The sequence below is a fragment of the Ambystoma mexicanum genome, chromosome 4q, assembly GCF_040938575.1.
Source record: "Ambystoma mexicanum isolate Mex_15411 chromosome 4q, UKY_AmexF1_1, whole genome shotgun sequence".
In the NCBI taxonomy this organism is placed as follows: Eukaryota; Metazoa; Chordata; class Amphibia; order Caudata; family Ambystomatidae; genus Ambystoma; species Ambystoma mexicanum.
In genome coordinates this window covers 836,498,985-836,526,327 of record NC_090928.1, presented here as the reverse complement: position 1 = coordinate 836,526,327, position 27,343 = coordinate 836,498,985, and the positions used below count along the sequence as shown (strand labels likewise).

General features: G+C 43.6%; 1 protein-coding gene and 1 long non-coding RNA gene across 5 annotated transcripts in view; one reads left to right on the top strand and one right to left on the bottom strand.

The window, feature by feature from the left end:
* LOC138468014 (uncharacterized) overlaps nucleotides 1–2,031 on the top strand; it is a 48,779-nt gene extending 46,748 nt beyond the window's left edge. Inside the window, exon 3 of the long non-coding RNA XR_011268180.1 lies at nucleotides 753–2,031. This is a non-coding gene — a long non-coding RNA (uncharacterized lncRNA). The remainder of the gene's footprint in view (nucleotides 1–752) is intronic.
* The window catches only part of LHCGR (luteinizing hormone/choriogonadotropin receptor), a 1,835,933-nt gene that overhangs the window by 1,268,962 nt on the left and 539,628 nt on the right, over nucleotides 1–27,343 (bottom strand). For all 4 annotated transcript variants that reach the window (XM_069608404.1, XM_069608401.1, XM_069608402.1 and 1 more), the window contains exon 2: nucleotides 21,045–21,119. In XM_069608404.1, coding sequence (XP_069464505.1) covers nucleotides 21,045–21,119 — 75 coding nt within the window. The remainder of the gene's footprint in view (nucleotides 1–21,044; nucleotides 21,120–27,343) is intronic.

Sequence of the window (27,343 nt, the reverse complement as noted above, 5' to 3'; positions counted from 1 at the left end):
GGTGGTGATAACAGGGGGTGCAAGTGGTAGGGGCCCCACTATAACATCAGATTAGCTTGACCGTTGGTGGGTTCCCCTTGTGCTGGTCACAATTTCAGGAGTGATTTGCTGTCTTAGAATACCAAACTGGTTCTCCCCAGTTGATTCTCTAGTTGATTGTGGAATGATACATTGCATATTACTCGTGGACCTTTGTTTGCCTTGGGATACTATTGCAGGCAGGAACACAATGTTATCTTGTATATAAATTACTCTTAAGATTATCTATTGTTACTTCTTGCTTGAACTGATCTGCCAGATGTATGGGCGAAGGGGGTCAGACTATGGTGGCATCTCGGGCTGTGGGGGGTGCCCAACATCGGCTGCTGAACATTTATTATTATGGCTTCATGAGCGAAACAATGTGATTATAATTTAGAATATCATTTTTGTTGTTTAATTATACTTGAAATCTAATAGACTTGGCTGAGCATACAGAAGTCACGCGGATCAGGACTATTTGATTTTGGCAGACTGTTAGCCAGACTTTTGTTATTATCTAATGGTAGTCTGTGGTTTGGCTGGCGTCTACAGCTTTCAGATAATTATATTGAATTAACCGGTACCATTGTCCCTTTTCTTAAACAATCTTGGTTGATAATTATGTTTTCTTAGCTGTTGATAACAAATATAATCAATGTGGATATAAGTATTTCATACAACTATTTAAATTCATTTATTTTACAATTGTATCTCCAATTACATTCTTACAGAACAAGAAGTTGCATCCTGTGGCTAGTTGCAAGATGACTAACAGAAAATCAACTGCATACCTATCATCTAGTATATCTGTAAAATGATTGGCTTTACTTAGCAAACCGCTTGCTAAGGCTAACGTATTTATTAGTGAGATAGAAACCTCTGTAATTCATTATATAATGGAACAGGAACCCAGACTGGGGAATGAAATTCCTGTTCCTCTATCTGTGTAATTCATGATAATATTGATCTCCTTCAAATGGAAGATTGGAAGGTGGTGATAACAACATAAAGGATGGACCATCGGACACTGTCATTGATATCGTGAAAATCTCCTATGGAAAACTAGGAAAGTGGCCAGCAATCTCCGCTGTACTAGTACTGGATGATGCCCTAACCTTATATGAAGTCTCAAGGAATACCTAACCAGGAAGGTGGTTGGAATTGTATTGTCCCATTAGACATACATAAGATGCTAATTAGCCAGATATAATAAGTGAATGAGATATAGTGAACAGAACTGATGATCATGAGAACTGTGAGGGTTTATTGTTGTAATTCAATATACCTGCTCCTAATAAACATGAAGCTTTAACTCTAGAAGATGATTTTTATAGTCCAAAGGTTGTGCATAAAACTTGTTTTGTTATCCCAGAGGGAGTTGAACTACTGATTGTGGGGAGGGAACGATTTGTTGAGAGAACAAATGTTATAAATAATAGGGAAACAACACACTTGCCTGGATCTGCAATTACCCAGCCAAGACCCTGTATTGGTGACAGCCTCAGAGCTATGCTCTACAAAGTGAATCGCCCAGTTCCTATACTGACAATAAATTGTACATGCTCTAAAAGGTTATTACACAAAGTGGTTAACTTAAGGGATATAATTAGAACCTTGAAAAAATATCTGGAAGTTATCAGGGAAGAATTGCGTACTCATAATGGCAGGTAAATTGAGGGTGGTAATGCCGAACCTTGCTCCATCAAGCCCACAACTACACCTAAACTGGCACCTAGTAACCTTACAATTACCTAAGTGTGGACCAGACACCCGTAAATATCTACTAGTGGAGAAAATTGATCATTGCTTGTCGCCCACACTTTCGATGAAGATCAACACGTTCATAGAGCGCATGTCATTAATAGACTGCCTCTGGCAGGGAAAGAAGTTAAATTAAAAATATCAAAGGCAACCTATAAGCCCACTATATAATCATAATATTTCTTTTATCAGTGGGTTAGCCACTGGAAAGGGTTACTCATACAACTGGAGTTGGTGAGGGTAAAATATTAGTAAGGGAGGCACATAGGTTCTATAGACATACAGATCCTCTCCGAACCCAGAACCAACCGTCCCGGTGTGGGTGTAGCCTTGATTTCTCCGGAGTGGATCCCTGCATCTATCATTCCAATGCAGCACTACTCCTCCTTTGAATGCCTGGTCTGAAGGCTCTCTATCTCCCCTGGCCTCTCTCTCACTGTGGCCACTATCTACAGGCCGCCTGGCCAGGTCACCCTCTTCCTCTCTGAGTGGGCTGACCTCTCCTCCTCGCTCCTTGCCTCTACCTCTCAACTTCTCCTCCTCGGAGACTTGAACATCCACCTGGATGCTACCAGCCCTTCTTCAGGACTCTTACACAACCTCTGCAACTCTCTCTCTCTATTCTTCCCTCTGGCCCGCCTCACTCTGCAGGGTACACCCTAGATGTTCTGATCTCCCAGACCTCCTCTTCTCTAGCCCTCTCACCACTCCTCCCTCTTGGAGTGATCACTTCCTCCTCTCTTCCCACTTCTCTCTCTCTTCCTCGCAGGTGAAGCCGACTCCAGGATTTCCACTGACTTACACCCTGACACAGCCCTCTCTAACCTTCATCCCTCTATCTCTAACACTCTGGATGTCCTTGCCCCTGTCATTAGGAACCACTTGAAGCCCAAATCCAAGTGCAACTCTTGGTACGACTCCGACCTCGCCACCTTTAAATGCAAGTTTAGGGCAGCAGAGAGGAAGTGTAGAGCATCGGGCACTCCCTCTGACACACATCTCTGTGGCATCTAACAACTCAGCCAAACTTTTCAAAATCTGCAAGGAGCTGGTCAGTCCTGCGGCAGTCTCTACCTCTCCTGTTCCCTCCAAGACCCTCTGCACGGCCTTGGCCTCTAAAGTAACTACTAAAACTCAGGACATCCTACCCAGCCTCTCTCCTGCTGCCTCCTCTTCCTCCTGCTCTACCACTCCTGGCCCGTCTGAGGCCATCTCTCCTCCTCCTTTCTCCTCTTTTCCCCTGTTAACCTCTGAAGATGTTTCTAGACAAGTCCAATCTATGAAATTCCCATCAAAACACGTTCTCCCCTGCTCATCCAGAACCATCAAGGACCACATGGACACCTTTGCTCCTGCCTTGGCCGATTTCTGCAATCACTCCTTTGCTACTGAAACTCCCCCCGCCCTTAAGCACTCTCTTCTGCACCCTCTTCTAAAGAACCCCTCGGCTGATCCTTCCTCTCTGGCTAACTATTGCGCGATCTCCATCACTCCTTTCCTGGGCAAACTCTTGAAAAAGCTGGCCGTCTCCCAACTTAATCGATATATTGAATCTCTTGGTGGCCTCCATGACCACCAGTCTGGCTTCAGAGTTGCCAGAAGCACAGAAACTGCTCTCCTGAACACCCGTAAAGGCTTGCTGTCCAACCTTGACTCTGATCTCCCTTCTGTCCTCATTCTTCTTGATCTATCCTCTACTTTTGACAAGGTCAACCATGCCATCCTGCTCACTGGCCTCCGTGACAACCTTGGCATTACAGATCAGGCCCTGGCCTGGTGGACGTCCTTTCTCACTGACCAACCCTCTCAGGTCCAACTGGGTCTTTCCTCTCTTCTATCTCTCTTTACTTGTGGTGTTCCCCAGGGGTCCAACATCTCTCCTTGGCACTTCAACCACTACCTCGGACTTCTTTCCCACCACATCGCTATTTTTTGCTCCAATTTTTAATGTTATGCGGATGACACTCTCTTTCAGCCTCCCTTCAGCCACCTCTGCTTCTTCTCTCATACCAGACTGTCTGGCCGCAATTCAGGAATGGTGTGCCACCAATGATCTCTGCCTTAATGTCAGTAAGACTAAGATCCTCTTCATTGGGACACCCGTTCGCTCCTTTCCTCTCTCTCTCTGGCCGGCCACTTTGGGCCCTCTTCCTGCTTCTTCCTGTGAGGCTAAGAACCTTGGCGTCATCTCTGACTCCACCCTCTCTTTCTCTCCTCACTTCTCTGATGTCTCTAATAAGTGAAACTATCAGCTGCACCTCCTCAGAGGTAGTCTTCCTTTTCTCACTTCCCCCCCGAAGATCACTGTCTCCAGAGCTCTGGTCCTCTCTAGGCTGGACTATTGCAACAGCATCTTTCTAAATTTTCCAACCTCTACTCTTTGACTATTACTACTTATCCAGAACAGGACTGCGAGATTTGTCCTTGGCCTCAAGCCCAGGGATCATATCTCTCCAGCTCTGAAATCTCTTCACTGGCTCCCCATGGCTGCATGGATCAACTTCAAGATCATCTGCATCATCCACAAGGCTTTCTGGGGCCTGGGGCCTCCACCTCCAACATTCACTTCCAAAACATCTTCCTTCTCAAGCTCTCCACTTATCCATCTCCAACTCTCTGAGGGTCAGACGCTTTTCAAAACAGAGAGTTGGGGACATATCTATCTTCTCGGCTTGGCCTCTCTCTAGAAAAGCCTCCAAACTTGAGGAGAACCACCTCCGATTCCGGAAGCAACTCAAGACCTTCCTTTTTGCTTCGGCTTTCTCTCTTCCTCTGAGAGGAACCTGACTGCTCGGCACACTGGTCACCTGGTCACCCTCTGAACTCAGGCCAGGATCCTGCATGTCCATTTGCCCCTGGGCTCCCCAGCATTTAAGTGTCTGTATCCGCAACCCTACAGTCCCTTCTCTGCACTTATGAGCCACCCGCTGGCTGCACTTGTGAGTTAACTGCACTTCCCCCTTCCCTCCCCCCTGGCACTTCTCCCCTTTCCTCTTTCCCACACTTGCACGGTCTGAATGGCACAAGGCCTAGTAAGATTGTTATTTTGTTCTCCCTTTGATTTCCCCTCCTAGCCGTGCCTAGAAACAGTTGTGTACAGGCGCGTTATAAGTCCCACATCATAGCTTATCATATCATATCATATATCATATCATAGTTCCAGGTTTACAGAAAAGAACACTATTTTCATGGTCAATGTACCCATGTTACCCAATGGCACTAAATAATATGGGGAGTCTTAGGTACACAAATATATTCACTGGCTGAGGCATAAAAGAGGTAGCTGTTCAGTGATACAGGAGGAAATTGTGGATTGCTCAAGACATCAAGCACCCAGCGATTGCTCCAAAGACTATGTCCATATGGACCTACACACTTGCTGAGTCCTGGAGAAGCAGACCATTATACTCAGTGAGCTGGGATGCAGAGGGAAATTAATTCCACTGCCTCTGTGAAAGAGCTTTTTAGAGCCCAATATGAAGTCACTGGTTAAAGCCAGTGAAAGAGAGACAATGGACTAGATGCAGTTGACTGATGACCAGCGCACCTTGGGCACATGGCCCCTTTGACTACATAAAGTGGGGAGAACGGTACTGCTGCACCTGAAGTGCATATACTGTCTTGTAATATTTCGGGTCTGGCCAAGAACATCGTAGCTGCCTCATGGTGCAGCTTTATAAGAGATGATCACATTATCTGCTTCCAAGAAACCTGGGTGAATAAGATTGAATACCTACATGGTTTTGTGTGCTATTATATCTTTGCTTCAAAAAGGAATGTGGGTATACTGAGTGGGGAGTGGACGCATCATTAAATGCAACAATTTATTTAATCGACACAAGGAGCAACGATCTGCAGGAATTGCAAGCTAGGCTAGTGGACGGTAGTAACATAATCCTACTGAATATGTACAATAGCCCAACAGCCGGGAATGGGACCAGATGCATATGTCAACCTCTTGGGTGACTTGAACATACATTTTGATCCTCTGGCATTAACTGATCGACTATTGTATGATTAGGACATAGCCTGTGATATTCCAGACATAATTTAAACCTACCCAAAGAGACAGCACCGTAATTGCTTACAGATGTCATGTGTGTGGTCATCACTGGGCCTTAGAGCATGCAACAGTAGAGCTACAGGGGATCACCATGCAGCAGCGACTTGTGTTAGTGGTACACATGTTAGTCACTTTGATTATATTCCCGTGCACCTGGTGATATGGGCACTAGTGAAGGATTTTGCCCAATCTTGATAGACGACTCCGAGGGCAAAATGTGAGGGGTCTGTTAGGCCACCTGAAACCCATGATATATGGACAGATAATGAGTTATATACAGGTGAAGTATCATTGACCAAAGTTGTACATTCTTCCTTCTAATACAGAAATATATAATTTCACTGAAAGAAGACCTATATGTCTTACTTCTAGACCTGCAAACTGCCTTTCATGAAGTTCAAAGAGCAAAGCTGGGGGAAAGTAAGACATTAGGTGTCCTTCTCCCATTGTGTAATGCATTACTGGCACTTCATACTAGCAAGCAAGCAGTCATAAGACAGAGCTTGACAAGTGAGGTAACTGCTCTGTTTGCCAGGGCTGTGGTTTAGTCTTCCCTCTCTACTGTCCCTTCATTAATGGAATAGTCAACAGTCTACTATATTTTCTCAAAAACGTTCCTACATTGGGAACTGATAAATATCCATAGCTCCTTTTTGCAGATGACACAGTGCTAGTATTTTTGCCTCCAGTTGGCCTAAAGAAACAGCTTGTTCTTTTTGTCAACTTTTTGTAACCACCAGGTCCTGTTAATTAATCGCTCAAAAAGGAAATCTATGGCTTTTACGCCTACTGGGGAAAAACAGCCTAAACTTTCTGTACAGATTGCTGGCGTTGGCATAGAGCAAGTTAAAACACATGATTGTCCGGGAATCAGATTAATGGATTTGGGTAAATCGTCCACCAACTAGAAAAATCAAATCTAAAGCTCTATAGATGTAATATGGCGATTGTTAGATTTGCAAAATAATATTTTGCTGGTGCATTGAGACCATCCATGAAAATGTATGAGCTCCAGGCTTGTCAGACAGCCCTATGTGGATCAAAGTTTTGGGGGTTTTAATGCAATTTAGTGATTATAAACGAGAATAATGTTTTGAGAAAATCCTGCTTTTACCCAAGGATACCCCAACTATTCAATTCAATGAGCAAACTAATTTAAACTACATTGTTCATGTTATTTCATTAAAACTCCTTTTATATTGGATTAGGATTTGGATTTTACCTTCCCTGGCAAGATTTGTGATGTTCTACGGGATGTATTGATGCAGGATGGTGGTCCTTATCGACCATGGTGTAGGCATGTCAATACTATGCAGGGAGTACTGAGTTTTAGGCTAATCCCGCTGCCATTGGTGCAAGCATCAAATTGCTAATTTAATCAGAATTCTGTCTCAAGTAAGAAGAAGTTGTTCTATCTGAGAGCTTAAAGTCTGCGCTGCTCTCAAGATATTATAATTGCAAACTAGCAGACTGTTTTAAGTGCTATCTAGTTCATATGAGACCTAAACTAGCACGCTCACTTTTTATTACATTTAGATTTGGGATACTACAGCTGGCATGTAGAACTAATTCCTCTGATGTGATATTAACAGATCAATGTATTTATTGTACAAATGTAACAGAATCTGAAGTAATTGCACTTTATGTTGATTTGCCAGCTGTACAATGGATATACCCGAGACCTAGTTTAATCAAACTTGGAATAGGGAGTAAAAAATGACAAATAACAAAGTCAATAATTATGTAGAGGCCAATGATTGCCATACAGCGTGGATTGGCAGGGATAGGTGTGTTAATGTAGTATGGTAGTAACATGTTTATAACATTGTGTTACCACATTGCAACAATTGGCTTTTCAGGCCTGTATTATGATGTCTTTCCAGCTTCATTGTTTTTTGCCTTTTTATTATTTATTTCTTAATACAGGACGATGCATGTTCTATATATGTCGTTTGCCTAGTGAGGTTCAGTGGAATAAAGGAAAGATGATTATGATGAGATAATGAGGTTATTTGTTTTTTTCACTCCTTGTGAATTATTAATTTTGTGCTTGCTTCGTTCCCCGTTTCCACTTCACTCCCAGTCTTCTCCTGCTTCTCCTCTACATATTCCTTATGTCTTCTCTCTTTTATTGTTCTTGTTCTCCTTCCGTTTTGCTCTTCTGGTTCCCATCTCCTCAGCTTACTTTACCCCTTTGCAGGTATTTCCAATCTCCTTTACCACCACCCACTTCCCCCATTCTGCCTCTCCCTTATTTTGCATCCCCCCCTCCTCCCTGCTTCTGGGTCTCTTCTTCTACTCTTGTTTGCCACGCCTTTACTCTCTGTACCGCTACTGGTGTCATCCATTCAACACCCATGCCCAGTCCTGTAGGAGAGCTGGTTCAATAGTAGCACAGATCCACCATGGGGGCCCGCAAAAACACCAAACCATGCTCACCTGCAATGCTTTAGACACTGAGTGCAGGGATTGGTTATTTGATTATGAATGACAATTCACAGCTTTGGATGGTTAACACTTTCTGGCACTGCTCCGCGGACTGAAGAGAGTTGTCTACCATCTTGCAAATAATTACTGCTTTTGTTTCAGCTAGTCCTCTTCACCAGAGCTGCTGGCCCGGGTGACCCAAATCTCCTCCATGTCTGTGAGTGTTCTTGTTGCATGTTTTCAGGTCAGTACGGGTCAGGACATGCTTATCTTTTGTTCTTCCTGCAGTTTGAGCCATTGTTAAAGGCTTGTATCTTGAGGCTTGGAGACTCTACATTATTTTGTTCTCTCAGAGGTGCTGCTGCAATGGCGTAGCTATATTGGACATATGACATGCAAATCCTGGAAGCGCATTTCCAGTGCCATTATGATTAGTCCCAAGTATGTTAGTTTTAGTGTGCATTGTAATCCCACCAGACTTTGGTTGGAGATAGGGGTTTGGGAACCAGTGCTTTCAGGATTGGCACACCTTCAGCGAAGAGGGATCAAGGGACAGCAGGGAATGTTAAGGTAAAGGATGGCCCATTGCCTAAAGTAGAAAAGAGACCCATGAGCGAAAAGGATAAATATCTTCTGTTGTTCCGATCATGGGTTTTAGGTGATTTGCTAATAGCCATTTCTTTGCCTCAGTGCATTTCTTGCTCTCCTTCTCCAACAGGTTGTACACCTCTTTCCTTGTTATCAGCTGGTTTCCTTTGGTTCAGGCCTTTCCAATCCCTTAGAAGGTTCTATTTTCACATACCCTTAGAGGGCTCTGTTTACACATACATTGTGCGCCCTGAGGCCCATGGGCATGCAGCGCGAAATAAGAAATAAAATTAACAAAAATATAAATAAATAAATATCCTGGGGTTCCTCCGACTGTGGTGAAGGGATGTTTCCTATAAGGTGTTTCATGGGCTCGGTGCATGGTGGTATCTTCGATATACCCCCTCCTTGACCTACATCATGTAGTGGGTGGTGGCACACAGCCTTTGTGTTCAATCCAGCAACATCACTCAGTCTGAGACATGAGACTTTGTCACAGACCTCACAATCATGCAAGAAAAGGGGCACTGGGTGTTCTTGTGACACCCAATAGCCATACGTAAATCCATCCTTCAAAGAAGGAGGTACCTCTTTTATGACTGAAGTGCATCATCCCAGTCCCCTGAATTGATCTCCACAAAATAACTGATAACTGTTACTCTGGAAATAGGTAGACACATAAATACTTATTATCATCACAAAAAAATGTAAGAGACACTAATAGAATCATCGCTAGAGCCAGAAAAAATGTTATATCATCATAGTTCCTGAAGAAAGATAAGAAAGCCAGATCAGGATGGTTTTAGATATCCTATAAGACACTAGGATAATGGATCCAATGAATCTCAGGAATTCTGTGTAAAAATAGCTGGGCAATGTCAGGAGAATGAAGGTAAAGCAACCACCTGATCATTTGCACCAATTTAAGAAAACTGACTGATTCAGGGACAGTATTAGTGGCACATGGCATTCTTTTTTAAACATTTGTGGGCAGATAATGCCATGGGTAAGGCCTGGTCATCCATGTGGAAAATATTCTCCACTAAAGCACTTGGCAGTGTCAGAAAAGGTATCAGCAACTTGTCAGAGCTTCAAGAGATGAAGTTGCTCCACTAATCAATGGTGGATCAAACGTGATCACTACAGTCTCCCATCAATAGGTAGGAAGCAGAAGCAAAGACTCCAGGAGGTCTTTCAGATTAACATGAGAAACAGCAAGGGCGAATACCCAGGTTTGTTATGTAAGGCACAGTTTGGACGTTTTCAAGTACCCTTTTGTGTTATCTTGGTCACATGGTATTGCAACCCAACAGCTGAAATTGGTTGTAGTTTCAGTCAGAGTGTCAGATACCAGTGTGATAATCTATTTGACATTAAAATACAAGGCATACATTAGTTTTCAAAAATTGATTAGCAGAGTTTGCTGATTAAAATTTATTAGCAAACAAATGTATTTGATTAGCAATTTTGTACTCATTGTTCTAATCTCGCCAGATGTTATTTGAACCCAAGACATAACATCAGCAACAAAACAGCATTTTTGTGTATCTCTGTGGTAAGACATTAGTGAAATTAGTTTCTGTAAAATGTAAAGGTTAACTGCGTGAAAGGATGCCAATAAATAGATATGATAAAAAGGCTGTGAAAACAGTTTTGACTCTGTGTAGCTGGGTGCAGTGGTGTTGCACAGTGCAGTGTGCCATATATACTCTATGCTTGCCCCATCATTTCTGTGTAGTGAGAAGGTCAGCACTTTCATAAATCAAAAAGGTCACAATGTTAAAGGAAAGTCATAGCTGGAGACTAAGTATGTAGTATGGTTTTTCAGCAAGCAAGATACTTGTCAACTTCAGCTGGACATGCTGGCCCTGGAACCAGGCTTTTTGCAATTCATGATTCCCTTAAAAAGAAATTACACATATGCCTATCACTGGAAATAATGATTTCCAAGACCTAGAGGTGGGTCAGCATGTGCGAGGTGAGCGGCTTGGCTGGGGGCCTCTGGTGGGGTAAGGGGGCAGAGGTGAGGCACTACAGTGGAGATTTTGGGAGGATAGCTCAGGGGCAACGTTCTTACCTTGGAAGCAAGACGACACAGAGCACCACAGGTTCGAGCCCCAGGTCAGCACTTAGAAACCTCTGGGTATTAAGCGCGTTATAAATAACCCATCATATCACATCATATCATTTGGCCTGGGGCATCACCTGCATGGAGGCTGGGCAGAGGTGCAGTGGGCCGGCATGAAATCTGGGAGCTAATTGCAGATTCCGGTTGCGTTCCTGTCCTCAGGATATGCCAGCATTCTACCCCGGGTACTAATATATAATGCAATCATAATTGTAGAGCAAAAGGAGCTCTGGGGACTAACTGCATCGTATCCCGTGGCTTGAATGACAGTAATTACTTCAAGGTAATTTACGTAGATAGATATAGGTATTTGTGGGTTGAGGGATAAAAAGTGGGTGGGGAGGGATTTGGGGTAGGGGGCATTGATCAGCACTTTGTGTAAACAGTTAGTTAGCTTTGTGTATTCATTATGTAAGAGGAAATACATTAATAGACTAAGCAGGATGGATAGCTTAGTAGGCAGATAACTGGCAAAACCAGGGGGAATATTGTAGTTTGCAGACATCTCACGTTCAGTTTAGTTGGTATATAGCAACAGCGTGATGAAATAGAACACTAAGCAGTGTACGGTCAGTTCATCGGTTGAGCACCAGTTACACAGACGTATGCAACGTGTAGCTCACAGAACTAGGTTTTCCATCACAGCATTTGGCCATGTGATCATGTACATTTTCAAGAGTGTTCACTCGTCAATATGATGCACCTTCCCATACAAAATAAAAATAAAGATACACAAACCTAACCTTTACTGATAAACATGGAGACCATAGAGTCTTTTACAGTAGAAATACTGTAATTATGCTTTATGTAACAACATAAATGGAATTGCAGATTGTCTTTTGAAAAATAATGTTAACATACACTGGTCTTTGACAAACAGAAAATAGTTTCAATAAAAGTATCATCCTCATTACTTCTAGTTTGTAATTTTTAAAAAAAATATAACTTTTCTTGGCTAGCACTCCCACACAGGTCTTTGACACTTTTAAGAGAGGAGGAGACGATTACTGTTGCACTCTCTCTCCATTAGCCACTTTGAACTAGTAGTGAACAGAGAATAGAGGACGTGGAGAGACCTGAAGGCAAGAGTGAAATGTAGGGTGAGCTGTGATTTCATTGAGCAGGGTAATTTAAATTGTCATCTGTGCTACAAAAATGTCAATTTAATTAGCAAGCCTACAGAATAACTTAGCAAATTGCTATGTGACACTGCTTATTTTATGGTATACAAGGTATAGAGCTATATAGTCCTCTTTTTTAGGCGGCTGTGTGGAAGTGGACAAATGATACAGGTGTATACAGAGGATCCCACAAAAACAGCTTCCTGCCTTCACACGTACTAGGTGTGTCTGGTTGCAAGTAGCGCCAAAAACTATGTCATTGAATATATTTAGACAAAGTAATAAAGATTCACATATTTTAATCAGTGAATACAAAACGTACAAAATATTAAAAAAGAACTTCACATAAAAACATAATGAAAACAATCTTTAGGGACTAACATAAGAGAGCCCTAATTAGACAAAAAAACACTGTCACATACACTGCAATACATTTCTGGTGTATGGAATGAAATGCTCAGCCCACTTAGACTGATGTAGCCCATATTTTGTAAGTCTTGAATTCTCTAGCGAATGGGGGTAAGTACTGCAGGCCACTGACTATGCCAGGATGCCACTTTTCAGCAGGGTACGAGTATCGCTCAGAGCCCCAGATGGGTACTATCCACTGGTGTGCAGAATAATAACAGGGATCAGAGAGTCCCCATCCTCTGCTGTTCAGAAAATGTCCACAAGTTGAAATGATCTTGCTATCCATCCTGTTGCCTGAGTAGGGGACCTCTGTTGGTTTGAAAGCTAGTAGCACAAATATGAGTTAGTCTCTGCAAGCTCTTGTTTTGTTGTTTTTTCTTTTTTAAATTAGATGTTTTGAAATGCTTTATGCAATATGTTAAAGGCTTGCTTTATTATGCTTCACAATTTGTAAACGGGGGTCAGATGCCAGTGTACTGAAGCTCATGGGAGGGGCCTTAGCACTAGATCGTGTGGTTCCCACAGTTGAAAAAACACTGCATTTGCCATTGTTCTCCAATGTTTACCAGCTTTGGTCTAATGGATCAAATGATATGATATGATATGGCATTTATAATGCGTATATAGACAAGTGTTTCAAGGCACGACAAGGCAAGGAAGGGGGAACAGAGGGCAGACCGAGACAACGATCTTACTAGGCCTGGTGACATTGAGATCGTGAAAGTGCAGGGAAAGGGGGAAGGGAAAATTGCAGGGGCGAGCAATGAGAGGCATGAGCGGGGACTTATATTTTCGTGGTGGATTTAAAGAGAGGTGCAATGGCATCTAAAGTGATTATTGCCTTGAAAAACCATTGCTCTATTATTATTATTATTATTATTATTATTATTATTATTATTATTATTATAATATTTATTGAGTGCCGGCCTATCTTTGAGAAGCAGCGCTTTACAGAGGTATAAAACAGTACAGATGCATAACAGAGCGCTTTTCAGAGGTAACAACATAACATATATACAGCAGAGGGTAGGACACAGAGGGGCACAGAGGAGGGGTACAGCTGTACCGGGTGGCGAGGAGGAGAGGCTCAGGCGGCATCTAGTGAGTCAGGAGGCGCAAGTGGCAACATCATGGCTTGGGTGTTGAGGAAGAGAGACTCTTTGAAGACGTGGGTCTTGAGTTCTTTTCTGAATTGTAGGAGCGTGAGGTGAGTCTGATGCTGACAGGGAGGAAGTTCCATAGTCTTGGGGCGTAGGGAGAGAAGGCTTGTTTTCTGCTCCTTCCCTTTTTGCAGCAGCAGATTTCAAGTCTTCACATGTCCTGGCTTCTGGTTTCTCCGCAAGATAGCTGGGTGACTTGAGGGCGACTGCCTTATAGATGATGCAGCAAGACTTGAAGGTGAATTGTGCGTGCAGTGGGAGCCAGTGATGGCCGATGAGGACCGGGGTGATGTGGTCGTATATGTGTAGACCCTTGATGAGGCGTGCAGACACATGTCAGACACTTCTCAGGGGCACAAGGGAGAACAAAGGGAGGCTTGCGATGAGTGCATTGTCCCCGTCCAGGTGGGATAGGACCAGTGCTTGAATGGTGGATCTAAATCTGTCCAGAGGGAGATTGGTCTTGACTTTCCACAGGAGGGAGAGCTGATACCAACCTGTCTGAGTTTTCTTAGCTAAATGTATCTTGAAGGAGGGGTGTTTGTTGATGTGGAAACTGAGGGACTTGGCGCAGGAGTTGAACTCGGGTGTGAAGGAGTTCATGGTTGATAGCCAGGTCTGTATGTCTGGGTGTTCGGTGTTGTTGGTGAGGAGTAGGAATTCTGTCTTGGAGGGGTTGAGATTCAAGTATAAACTGGACATCCACAGCTGGATCAGCAAAAGGCAGGTTTTGAGCTTATGATGTCCTTGATGGAGATGATCATGTGGCATTGCCGTGTGTCATCGGCATATTGGTGGATATGGATGTTTTTTTCTGGCTAGGAAGGCTCCCTGGAAGATCACTGAATCACTGGAGCTGCTGATGATCTGTCGGTAGGGAAGGTGAGCTTCTGCAGGCAGGGTCTTGAGGATGGATTCTGGGAGGACACAGTGTGTATACAATGTGACTTTGAGGGTGGCCACGGTTTCTACCAGGTCCTCTGTCAAGAGTGTCTCTGATGTTGCCTAGTTTTTGGCGATATCGCAAGGAGGGACTTGAGGTGGGCCTGTGGATGCAGAGCCGATGTCTATGTGCTGGTGAATCTTGCTGATTTTGTCGATGAAGAAGGTGTTGATGGCCGTGGATTTTTTGATGGAGTGTGTAATGACGTTGTCAGGTAGGGGGTTAACGCAGTGCTTGACCGCTTTGAAGAGGGCTCTGCTTTTATTTTTGGCTTCTGCTATGGTATTATGATAGTAGGAGGCCTTGGCTGTGTTGATTAGTTGCTGGCGGGTTGTTTGGTGTTACTTGTGGAGCACCTGATCGAATGCGGTCCTGGAGAATCACCAGGTTTTCTCTTACTTCCTGATGACCCTTTTTCTGAGGTTGAGTTTTTGCATGTACCATGGTGCTAACGGTTTCAGTTTGCAGGTGCGTTGTTTCAGAGGTGCCCCTCTGTCGATAGAGACTGAGAGGGTGGTGCTCATTGCTTACGCTAGTGAGTTGCAGTTCAGTTGGGGATGTTCGGTCAATGTAAGATCAATGTTGGCAAGTTCTTCCGTGAGGGCTTTCACCGGGAAGTTCTTGACGCACCTGAAGGTTTGTCTGATGGTTTTCTGCTGGGAGTGCTTGACTGGGGTAGTGTGCAGGATGTTGAAAGGCATGGCTATTTGGTCAGACCAGTCAAGCGGGAGAAGAGAGCTGAAGTGGGGGGAAGACAGTGCGGTGATGCCCTCTTGGAGATAGCAAATCTGTTCATCAGCCTTTCAAATGACAAACTGGTTGTGAGAAGAAGTCTGAGATTACCTTTTATGCCAAACCCAGGGACCAGGTGTCTTTGTTAGTTGCAAGTAAGCTTTAAACATGTATTATACATGTCCTTGTTCTTTCCATAAAATGCAGATCAGATTTCTGATACTAAGCATAGGAATACATTTGATTAAATACAGAGAAGCAAGCATAATTCCCATACAATCCAATCGAATGTTCATAAAACACGAACAATGTGCACCACATGAAAATAACGTAAACCAATGCAGGCATGAGATCTGACCCAGTTGGGCTACTGATTGTAATTAACTCACCAAGCAAAATTATATATATTGCACAGTGCACATGCTACACTTATGCACTATACCTTTTGGTGGCTATGGTTATTCGGGTGGAGATTGAGTTCCTAGAGGTATTTTTGTCGAACAAATTAATCATAAAATGAATGCATTTGTCCATTGACCTTTATTATCTGAGTAGTTATAGACATAAATTGATGTGTTATGAATGTTATTCATGGGTCGTATATGCATGTATACAAATGATCTAGGAGTAAGTAATACAAATGTAGCCATCAGGTTTTCCAGACTACATGCTCTAGTATGTAAACGTGAGAAGTGTAACCACTGAAAACAAATACGGTGAACTGCGAACACTCCATAAAGGAAACATGAGGTGTCCTCTCCTGTCTCTACATTTGTCCAGCCCGTCCCTCAATAGGACTGTCCCTGCCTTCCACCCCATTTTCTAGCTATGAAAAGGGCAAAATGCAGAATTTGCACCACTTTATAATCTACTTTGCAAACAACTGAAAAATGTAACATATTTTGCAAACAGTACATTCACAAGGACATGCCATGACTTGAAACTTGTGACTAGTTTCGAGGTCATTAATTATTGCATTGTTTTCATTGTCCACTACGGCTGGAACAGCATCCAGAAATAACACAGTAAATATAGGAAAGATCATTATTCCCAAGTACTTCATTTTTCATTAAAGTCAAGAAACTTGAGGCTTCTCATGAACCATGTCTCATGCTTTTTTTCCGAATCCTAAACGGCATGTTGTTCCTTAATTGTTTTTTTTGTATTTGTTGAATTAAATAAATGTCCTTTAATGTGCTCACAACTGAGTTGTCAGGAAATAAGGCAGAAACTACGGATCCTCTGAGATGCCAACCTCAGCATCACTGACAAAGTAGTCACTGTGGTAATGACATACCACTTCAAGCAAAGGCTTCCTATGAGCAAATCCTCCCATACAACCACATCAATCCCAATCCATGGTCCTAGGCAGGATAGTCAGCACCATCCTTAAATATGGCAGTACCATCAACACTACCATCCAAACCTACCAAATCCTAGGCTGCAAAAGGTGCACAACGTAGCACCCATCCTATGTATAGGCTGAAAGCAACATGTTCCCCTGGCTCACATAGCACTCTACTTACCCCAATTACGGCCAGTATGCATTTCACATAGCTTAACCTGACCTAAAATGCATAAAGGTCACTGCCCCAAACTGCACTGCACTCAAAACAGGGTGCTATAGACTAGTCAGGCCTTGGTGTCAGAATTACAATGCCAGCTCTCTGAAGACCAACAGTAGATGTAGGTGTGAGAGTTTGATGAATGAAATTGAGAAATATAAACATGCCCTGAGGCACCCTGACCAATCAGAGTATGGGGAAGGGCCTTCTGAGCAAGGAGAGATGCCCCTCCCATTAGGGACTTCCGGCCATATATCCACCATTTACCAAGCACACATGGGAACTGACCAAAGTACTTTCAGGACTAGATTGAACACTACCGCGCTGCATTATACTTGTTATACACTAACTTCTTAAACATCTTAAGGGCAACATGCAAAGGTCTCTCTTTCACTACCCCTCCCCAGCTTTCGGACAATCTTCACCTTCAAACCCACAATGCCCATTCATCAGGCCCATCCTCAATGCCCAGCTTTACTTGTGACCATCAACTTTGCGCTTATCCCTAGACCGTAACTTTAGGTGTTCAATACATCTTGCTGAGAAAGCATCCAATCCCCTACTGACTCCTGCATCAAACACCTTCCCTGCTCTGTAGCATCCAAGTATGTACTTGCAACCTGCTCTTGGGCTATGTGTAACCTGTCACCAAGTCGTTTATCCATTTTGCCAACATTAAGACAGGTATTTTATGTAACATAAATTCAAACTCCTTGCTACTAAGCCATTTCCTAACTGCAATTTATTTTGCAAACTGCACTTTAAAAAGTAAAATAAGACAAACATGAACACATACATTAAAGCATGAAAATGAGCTATTTTCAAAACAACATCAAACAAACAGAAAAGGATCATATAGTTAAAAAAATAAAAACTCTATATAAATATTGAATGCACCATGTAGCAAAGGCATTTGAAGACCAATTAGTATGTCTTTGACCAAGTAATCCCCTTTGTAATTCCAGAGTAGAAGTGACTCATATTTCCAGTAGTCAATATATTATCTTTAGGCTTTCCGGTTTACAGTTAAATCTTATAAACCCTGTAAAAACACCACCAGGAGAAAAGGTGCCTCCTGGGTTTAAACTGAAAAACACTGGCTTTGTCCTTCGCAGTGGTGCCTTAGTGTGAGCAAGTACGGGAGGAAGTTTGGGGGGAGGTGAAGAGGTGGCTGGAGTAGAGGCTTGGCATACAATAGGAGAAGGGCCTGTGACGAATCCAGGGAATTCGTCCCTTCTCCCCAAATGGCAGCCACCCCCTGTGGGTCTAGGGGAGGTGAGCCTGCTAAGCTTCACACCCTCTAGGGGAACAGGGCCACCAGGATCCCTTCTGGCGTACAAGAAATCCCCTGAAAGGGATTTTGTTCATCCTCCCTTAATGTGAAAAGTCCCAAGTGTGTGTTGGCTGTATGGGGATTGGCACATGCAGTTGTACTTATGACACTTTAGAAATGCATCGTGTGGTTGCTGACTCTCTTATCACACGCCCATTATGAGAAACATAGAATCAATGGATCGACCAATCTCAATTCAGCTTGGGATGTAAAGACACCACAGGAGCAACAACGAAGAAGGAGGAGCAGAAGGAAGAGGAAGCACCACAGAACGAGCTGCAAGAGGAGACCTCCTCCTTCAGGGTAGAGATAAGCAAGAGCTTGATGCAGTCAGAGGATACAAGGCGCCCGCAGAATGCCGTTTGCACAAGACCGGTCTGGAGTCAGTCGAATATGACTGAGAAAAAGAGGAGCACCGGCCAGACCTGAAGCGTTAAACCAGCCCCTGCAGTCCAACTAAAAAAGCTTACACCCAACGAAGAGGCAGATGTAATTAACTGGTATGGGAGAACAGCGGTAAAGCTGCACCACCTTCCAAAGCCACAGTAGAGTGCACCTCCCCGGAAACACTGTCACCACACAGAAGGTACACGGTTGTTCCAAGGAGCAGGGTGGAGAGTGGAGAGAGGCAGGAAAACCCCACAGCAGGATAACAAACCAAGAGAACCTTGGCAGGGTGAAGAGAAGGGCAAGAGAATGAATACCCTATGGCGGAGTGACGAACAAAGAAAGTCTTGGCAGGGAGAAAGCCAAATCACCGCAAGTATGGGTAAGAGATACAAATCTCCACAGTGGTGTGAGAACCAGGAAGACCCTCGGCCGGGTGAAAGCCACACAACCTCAAAAACGGGTAAAAGAAACAGATCCCCACAGTGGAAAGAGAAACAAGAAGACCCTTAGCAGGGAGCACGCCACATAACTCCAAGCAGCGGTAGGCTACCGAATACCCCACAGCATGGTGTAAAACTGAAAGATCTGCGACAGGGTGAAAACCAAACAATCGCAAGAAGAGCGACAAGAATAGATGTGACAAGAAGATGATGGGGGAGAGACAGACAACCCCTAGGTCGATGGTAACCTGCCGTAATCCAGAGTGGAGGAATCTACATTTAATCAGCAAAGTCAAAGACTGTTCTACAAGAAAAAGAGACAGACTTAAAAGACATTTGTATTGTAACTCTGAACTATTCTGCCGTACAGAGATGTTTGGGTGCGATTCAGAAGCTATCCACCAGTTTGACTACTAAGGAAGAAATCCTTTAGAGACCTGTTCTGCTGAACTTTTTGTTAGTCATTTGAATTAGTGGTAGGATCAGTACTTAGGTTAGATTAGGCTTTTGGAACAGAGGACAGTGTTAAGTTTGTAAGACTTACTTATGAGCACCATTTAATCTTCTTTCTTTTTATATATGGCCAAAATACACTTTATAGATAGGGTTAGATAAGGAATACTTCTTACGTTCAATAAAATACATGTGTTAAACCATGACCTCTTGTCCACCTCCTGAATCTGACATACCATAGCCCCCCCCATTATGACTGTATGCTCTCTCCCATTGTTTCCTCTCCTGTCCCCTGATCTCATTAAAAAAACACTGCACATTCTATGTTACATCAGTTTCTTTGTAAACAAATATTTTGCCGTGGTCAGGGGCTATTTTGAGGAATTGTAGACAACTTTAAGCCATTTTTGTGGCTGCCAATTCACGTCTCAAAATCCCAAATTCCTTAAAATAGACATTGACTACTGACAAATATTTGTATTAAGTGTCTCTATTTGTTCCCGCAGACACTCCTTTTTCCCCGCTCTCTGGAATGTAGGTTTTGAATAAGACCTGGACAGAAACCAAAACATTTATGGTATATTGTTTCTTTTGTAAAAGAAAGCATTTGTAAGTGGGCCGAAGCTACTTTGAGCAATTGTAGTCAACGCTGAGCATTTTTATGTGAGCATGAATTCACACACTTGCAAAAATAAAATATCTAAAATTTTGACACGATTCCTCAAAATAGCGCCTAACTAGTCACACAGACTTTAAAAGAAACCTAAACAAGGATGTAACAGATTTTGCAGCATACGTATTTGCTCCCCCAGACTGTCTTTGTGGCTTTTCATGATACGATCAAGTGTCAAAGCTTCATGTCACTTCTTGTATCATAATTGTCTGTGATGTGTTACTGATTTGTATTTGTATTTGTATTTATTGTATTTATATAGCGCCTTAATCCAAGGCGCTTTACCGTTTAACAACAAGAATACATCAAACATGGAACAGTAGAAGCAACAATAAATATGCAAATTAGGGCCCCCTGCAAGTTCTTTGCCACACAGGCCCTCACACATTATAGAACCTGCCCTAGATATTGGTAAAGTGCATCATTTTGTACATTATCTTGCCTGCATTCTTTGCAGGTGCAGCGTCTCATTGACATTTGTTGCCAACTTTCTCAGCAGAAGCATGTTGGCTACCACTTTTGAGAGACTGTTACCTCAATAGCCTGTCCATTGAGAACATTTTTATTCCGCGACATTTTAACTCCAAAAAGTATGTATTTTTATAAATGCATGTTTTTCATATAAACTGCAGAAAACTGTTGCGCTCCATTATTTCCCCCCAAAATTTAAAAACACTAATACACACAGATTTACGAAAACACTGGAAAAACACCACAGCAATTGGCAAAACAGTAAACACTGAAAACCAGAAACCCTAATTATCTTTCTGCAGATACAATTAATATTGGTTTCTACAATATAAATGAAGCTGAAAAAAACATGCTGGCAACTTACATTGTTACTACAACATCACGTAGTCCTTTAAAAATTCTTGATGGAATTACCTTCACAGTGATATGGGAAAAAGACCTGGAAAAAAAAGAAGAGAACTGTGAAAATGATTCTCCTCATAAGAAAAGTTTGTTATTGCATAGGGGCATCATACACATGAACAATAATGTCTTAATTTCAGGGTTCTAAAAGAGGATGAACATAGAAGATAATTGTGAAGCCAACAAATGAAATGTATTTTTAGTTTCATTTTGAGTTTGAACTAATTTGCTTCTAATGTTGGGCCATTATTTCGTGCCTGCAAAGAAATTGTTTATTTTATGGAGATTTTTGGAAATCAATTTGAACTTTCATTGTTCTCGCTTAAAGATGTCAACAGAATACATCTAGAAACCTTTTGGTGATTAGGGAGGATATAGCCTTACATATCGGCAAAATATGCACAGAGTATATTTTGTATACAGCGTGACAAAGTGTATTTATTAGCATGAGATGGACCTCATTGGGATGAGATCATTGCTAATGCAGTAGGAAGATATTCAATTGCTTTGTAGAACCACGCGTCCATTATTGACCACTCCTCAAGCCAAGAAGAATGCTTGGAATGCAGTGAATAACTCTGGGTATATACACTGTAAGTCAAACATCCTGACATTAGTAGAACTGCTTAGACAGTAAGAAAAGATTACCCTTTTTCCCAAAACTCTAACATCATTGGAGGTTTCACAGAAAATTAGTGGATTAATACAACTTTCTGTAAATTACCAACATAATTCAAATGTTTGTTTTCTACTTCTAAAGTCACTGTTGCACTCATTGTACAAAAAAGAATACTCAAGTCAAATCCACCAGTTCACGCTAATAAAATGTGTCAGTTTGCGTAACTTATGTAGAGTAGTTCCAAAAATCTCTACTCTGTTATTCAGATATTACACGTTCTTTTCATGTACTTTCACTTCAATGACAAAGAAATATTTGATATCATGAATAACTGCCATGTATTTCGTGTGTACAGATGGCTTATAGTTTGATAAACTTTGGAGAGGTCATTATCGCTCAGAATGTTTGCTGCTCCCCAATATGTGGCCTTTAGTTTCACCTTAGGCTTTAATTTATGGGTGCACAGTTATCCTGCTATAATGACCATTCCTGCAATCTATAGTGTTGGCAGTTTACCTCATTCGCTCTAGCATACTCTCATTAACATGACTCGGAGCCATGCACATTATCAACCTCTTTTATTCATGTTCCAATTCCAACTACCTTGCTTCCCCCCTTGTCCCTCCTCTTCTGCCCTATTCCCGCCCTAATATGTTTCCCTTTCTTAAAGGGGTCTTGTCCCTTTATTCAGTTACAACTCCCCTGTGCTTAACATGAAAGCTGAGGTCACATTTGCTCCATGAGTCTCACCGGTCTCCTCACTGTCCTGTGAGGTCTGCCTGGAGACTCTCTGGTTTCGCCAATCACTTCAGCTGGGGGGGCCCGCGTCCTCATCGGGCTCAGAGTCCTCGGACATCACTTCTGCTGTTTCTGGATCTTCGAGATACAGTTTTCTAAAGAACGAAGCATTCCGTGTTATCTCCCCTGGTTCTCCTGTTGCGGTTATCATGGGTCCCTTGACGGCCATAATTATTCGAGCTTCTGGGTCGTAGCGGGTGTCTGTTTTCCTCCTCTGGTTCTGTCGCACTAGGACTGTCTGCCCTACTTTGAGCTGAGATTCCTTTGCGTTCCTCTTTTTGTCAGCCCATTCTTTGGCTTTCTTTTTCTTTTCTGCGTCTCGTTCCCTTATGGCTGCCTCTTCTTCTGGTGTGTAGTCTTCCCACTGAGGGATGCGTATTCGGGGTCTGTATCTCACCATTAGTTCTGCTGGTGTTTTCCCCATTGCGTCATGTAGTGTGTTTCTGTAGCTCCTGAGCATGCCGCAGAAGGCTTGCGGGTATGATACTTGCTTGGCTAGGGCTTTCTGCCTTGTTAGTTTTATAGTGCCCATGAATCGTTCTACCATTCCGTTGACCTGGGGCCAGAGTGGGGTCACTTTTTGGTGGTGGAAGACAAGATGGTCTGCGAATTTAGCAAACTCAGGTCCATGGAACGGGGAACCGTTGCCTGTTTTGACGACATTGGGGATGCCCCATTCACTGAAAAGTTCATCTATGATGGGTGCTGTTTCGCCGAATGATGTCGACGATGTTTGTTTGATGAATGGGAATCTTGAGTACTCATCGATGGTTACAAGTAGGTAGCCTCCTTCCTCTAAGGGTTCATAGAAACCCATTGCAACCTTTTGCCAGGGCCTCACAGGAAGTGTTATCAGCTGCAAGGGGTTTGGGGATGACTTCTTCGCTGCTAGCTGGCAAGGTCTGCAGTGTGCCAACATGTCTTCCACTACTGTGTCCATGTAAGGGAACCAAGTGTGGTTCCTTAGGATCTTTTTCGTGTTGTCAATCCCGCTGTGGCCTTCATGGGCTAACGCCACTAGTGTTTTCCTTAGGTCTTTCGGGGCAAGTAGTCTGTTTCCTCGTAGCAGTATGTCTTGGACGGTGGCCACTAGTTCTGAGTGTATCTTGGCCAGGCGGTTTAAGTCTTTCTTGTCCGTCCCCTCCCCTCAGTTTCTTCTTTCTTGCAGTTTTCTCCATTTGTTTGTGCGGGTGAGGTGAATAGTGGTCCTGATTGTGGGGTCGGCTTTGCTCCTGGCTGCAAAGACTGCCGTTGAGATAGTCGGTGGCATGGCGTTGGAGGATAGGTATGAGTTGTATTCTTCTGCCTCGTGCACTAGGGAGTTTTCGCTTCCCGCCAGTGGGTGTCTTGACAAGTAGTCAGCCGGGTTGGCTTCTCCTCCTGGTTTGTGGATTAATTCATAGTTGTATTCTTGCAGTCTTATCCCCCAGCGTTCTATTCAGGGGGCATTTTTGATCTGGGGTTCTCAAATAATGCTAGTAGTGCCTAGTGGTCCGTGACTAAGGTAAACCGTCGGGCAGTTATGAAATGGTGGAACTTTTCACAGGCCCATATGGCCGCAAGGCTTTCTTGCTCTGCCTGTGAGTAAGCTTTCTCGGTGTGAGACAGGGTGCGGATGGCGTAGGATACTACTGCATGTCGCATGTTGTCCTTGGTGTCAACCTGAGCTAGGATGGCTCCCGGGCCGACTGGGCTGGCGTCTACTGTGATGATAGTGTGCCACTCAGGGTGGAAGTATGACAGTTGGTGATGGTTGGTGAGACTTTCTTTGATGGTCAGGAAAGCTGCCTGGCATTGTGGGTCCCAGTTAAAGAGTTTGTCCTTCTTGAGGAGGGCACAGAGTGGGTAGGTGATCGTGGCATAGTTTTGGAGGTAGCGCACACAGTATCCTGCCATTCTAAGGAATGATCGTAATTCCGCTGTTGTTGTGGGGGCTTGAAGATCAGTGATCGCTTTTATCTTATCCGGGTCAGCCTTTATGCCCTGGTCGGAGAATATGTGTCCAAAGAATTTGAGGCTGGTTTTGTTTATGTTGCATTTGGGGCCGTTCAGAGTTAGGCCAGCGTCATGAAGAATCTTGCAGACTGCCACAAATGCCTTGTCATGTTGTTCTTGGCACTTCCTGAAGATCAGGATGTCATCACTGTAGTTTAGGGCATTCACTTCAGCTGATATTAGGCGTCTGATTGTCTCTTGGAAGATTTCTGTGGCAGAAGATATGCCAAAGTTGAGGCCTTTATACCTGAATAGTCCTTCGTGTGTTGCGAAGGTGATGATTGGCCTGGATGCTGGGTCTATGACGAGCTGGTGGTAGCCCTGATTGAGGTCTAGTTTTGAAAAATGTGTTGCTTGGTTTAATCTGATGAGCATATCCTCCAAGCTCGGTCCAGGATGTCTCTCTCTTTGGATGGCGGTGTTGGGGATGCGCATGTCGACGCATATGCGCAGTCCATTGTCTTTGGGCACTATTACGATGGGGGATAGCCAGTGCTCCAGATAAGATTTTGAGGTGGGAGTATTTTACGCATAGAGCGTAAATGCAATTTCAAGAGAGTAAAAATGAGTTTTCTCCTCTGCAAGAGAGTAAAACTTATCCAACACATACATTATGGTATGAACACATTTTAAAAGGGTGCCTGCTTTATTGTGTTGCTCGCTTAGCTGTCACAGATTTGGTCTTTCAGTTGGAAATTCACCATCATGCATAAGAAGGCTATGCTGCTGACAAAAGAAATGCTACAGTGCCATCTAGTGGTGGAAAGTATGTTTTTTTAATGAATAAATCAAAGCGTACACGGTACGCAGTACAAAATTAAATGATCCGTATTTGCCATATTTACATGTGTAAAAGGGCAAGATACGCATGTTAACTGGTAGGCTGGGGATAGCCAGGGTGTTGGTCCTTCTGCATTTTCAATGATGTCATTGAGGAGTAAGAGTTGGAGTTACTTGGGCCTGGAGGTGAAAGCCCACTTTGCGGGGGTGCTGTGACACTGGTGTGACCGTGGGGTCAATGTGCAGCTTGATGACGGAGTCTTTGGGCATTCCTACCCCTTCAAATAGTTTGGGGAATTGGGTCTTAAGGGCCTCTTTGGTGAGGTGGCGGCATGTTATAGCCATAATGTCGCCGCTAACTGATGGGTGTCCTTTGATGACTTCATTTTGTTCGTATTGCAGGTCAATTAGTGCCAGAGCCCTGGCAGTTCTGTAGCTGAGGAGGCAGCGTCCTATGGAGGGACTCCGCATGACATGTATTATGGTGATCGTTGTGAGGTTTCTGTGGGTCAGATCACATTGAAACTGTTCTTTGGACGTCATGGGTAGTGCGACTCCCCATTGGAAGATGTGTGTCCTTGATTGTCCTTGATTGTCATAGGGGGTAGACGGCTGCTATCTCACGGTATAGTTCCTCGTTCATGACTTTCACCGTTGCTCCAGTGTCAATGACGAATTTGTTCCTGGTGTTCCCCATTTGTATTGTGACCTTGGGGGCTGGTGTGTCTTCGATGTCGGCGCTGAGGAGCCAGACATATTCCCTGTCATATCCATCATGTAGGTACTGGGTTTGATGTTCTTCTTCTTGAGTATATCTCGGTGGGGAGTTGTTGTATGGGTCGTAGTCCAGATGTAATGGTTGGATGTGGGTTTCTTGTTCTTGTGGCGGCGGGTGTTCCCTGTTGTAAGCTTTATCCGGGGTGGCCATTTGCATTTGGTCATAGTGGCGAAAGTCAGACAGCTCATGAGCTTTTCTGTCGGGTTCAATTTGTAGGCCTTATAATGCTCTGATGGTGTTTGGGCGTTGGTGGGTGCTTGGAGAGAATGTCAATCCCCTTTCGCTGGGTTGTTGGTCAGGTTGGTCTTTGCGTGATTACGGAAGGCGATTGGTATTCTGTGGGTGGTTTGGGCCCATGTCAGGAAGTTGTTCCTTACACATGGCTTGAAAGTGGTTTTCCTGGCCGCATTGCATGCATTGTTGTCCGATGGCGGGGCATGGCCCTCTGTGTGGGTATTCGAATCCACAGCGGTAGCATTGCTGGTCACTTTGTGTCCCATGCATAGTGGTTCTGGGAGTTTGTCGGCTCTGAAAGTTTGGGTATCGGGTGTATGGGGTGATGGCCGCGATGATGTCCCCTTTATTTGGGTTTTCTATGGTTGTGGCTTGGACATCTATTCTTTCGTACACCCTGGCCAAGTCTAGCACTTCTTTGAGGGACAGGGGTTTCTTCAGAAGGTGTTTTCTGAACATGGATGAGATGCATCCTTCTATTATGCACAATCTGATGGCTTCATCGTCGTTGAAGTTGGCGAAGTCGCATTTTGTTATTTTTCTTTGGAGGCAAATTATGTATTCCCCTATGGATTTGTGGGGGAGCAAGACGCATTGATTGAAGATATAGCGTTCATAGTCACAATTTGGTGTTATGACTAGTTTCTCATTTGTGGCTTCAAGGAGACATGGGTAGGTGGTACGGTCTTGCGGGGGAATTGTATGTATTATGTTTTTAATTTCTCTTCCTGCTATATTTGTGAAGATGCTGATCTTGTTGGGAGGATCTTGGCACCTATGAAGTCTTTGAATTCCTCGACCCATTCTTCCCATCGTTGACCTTGATCCTGATGTGGGTTGAGGGTGAATGGGCTTGATCTCCTCATGAGGCTGGCATGTGACGTGAGGCTGGCAGGGGTAGGTGGGGGAGATCATGCATCAGCTTCTGCTTGTGCTTGGTTGGTCATGGTTGCACCTTGGATGGTGTGTCAGGGTATCTGGTGGTCCTGGTTGATTGGAGCTGTTAGCAGTATTCAAAGATGAGTATTATTGTCCGCTGGTCCCTCTGTGCGGTGCT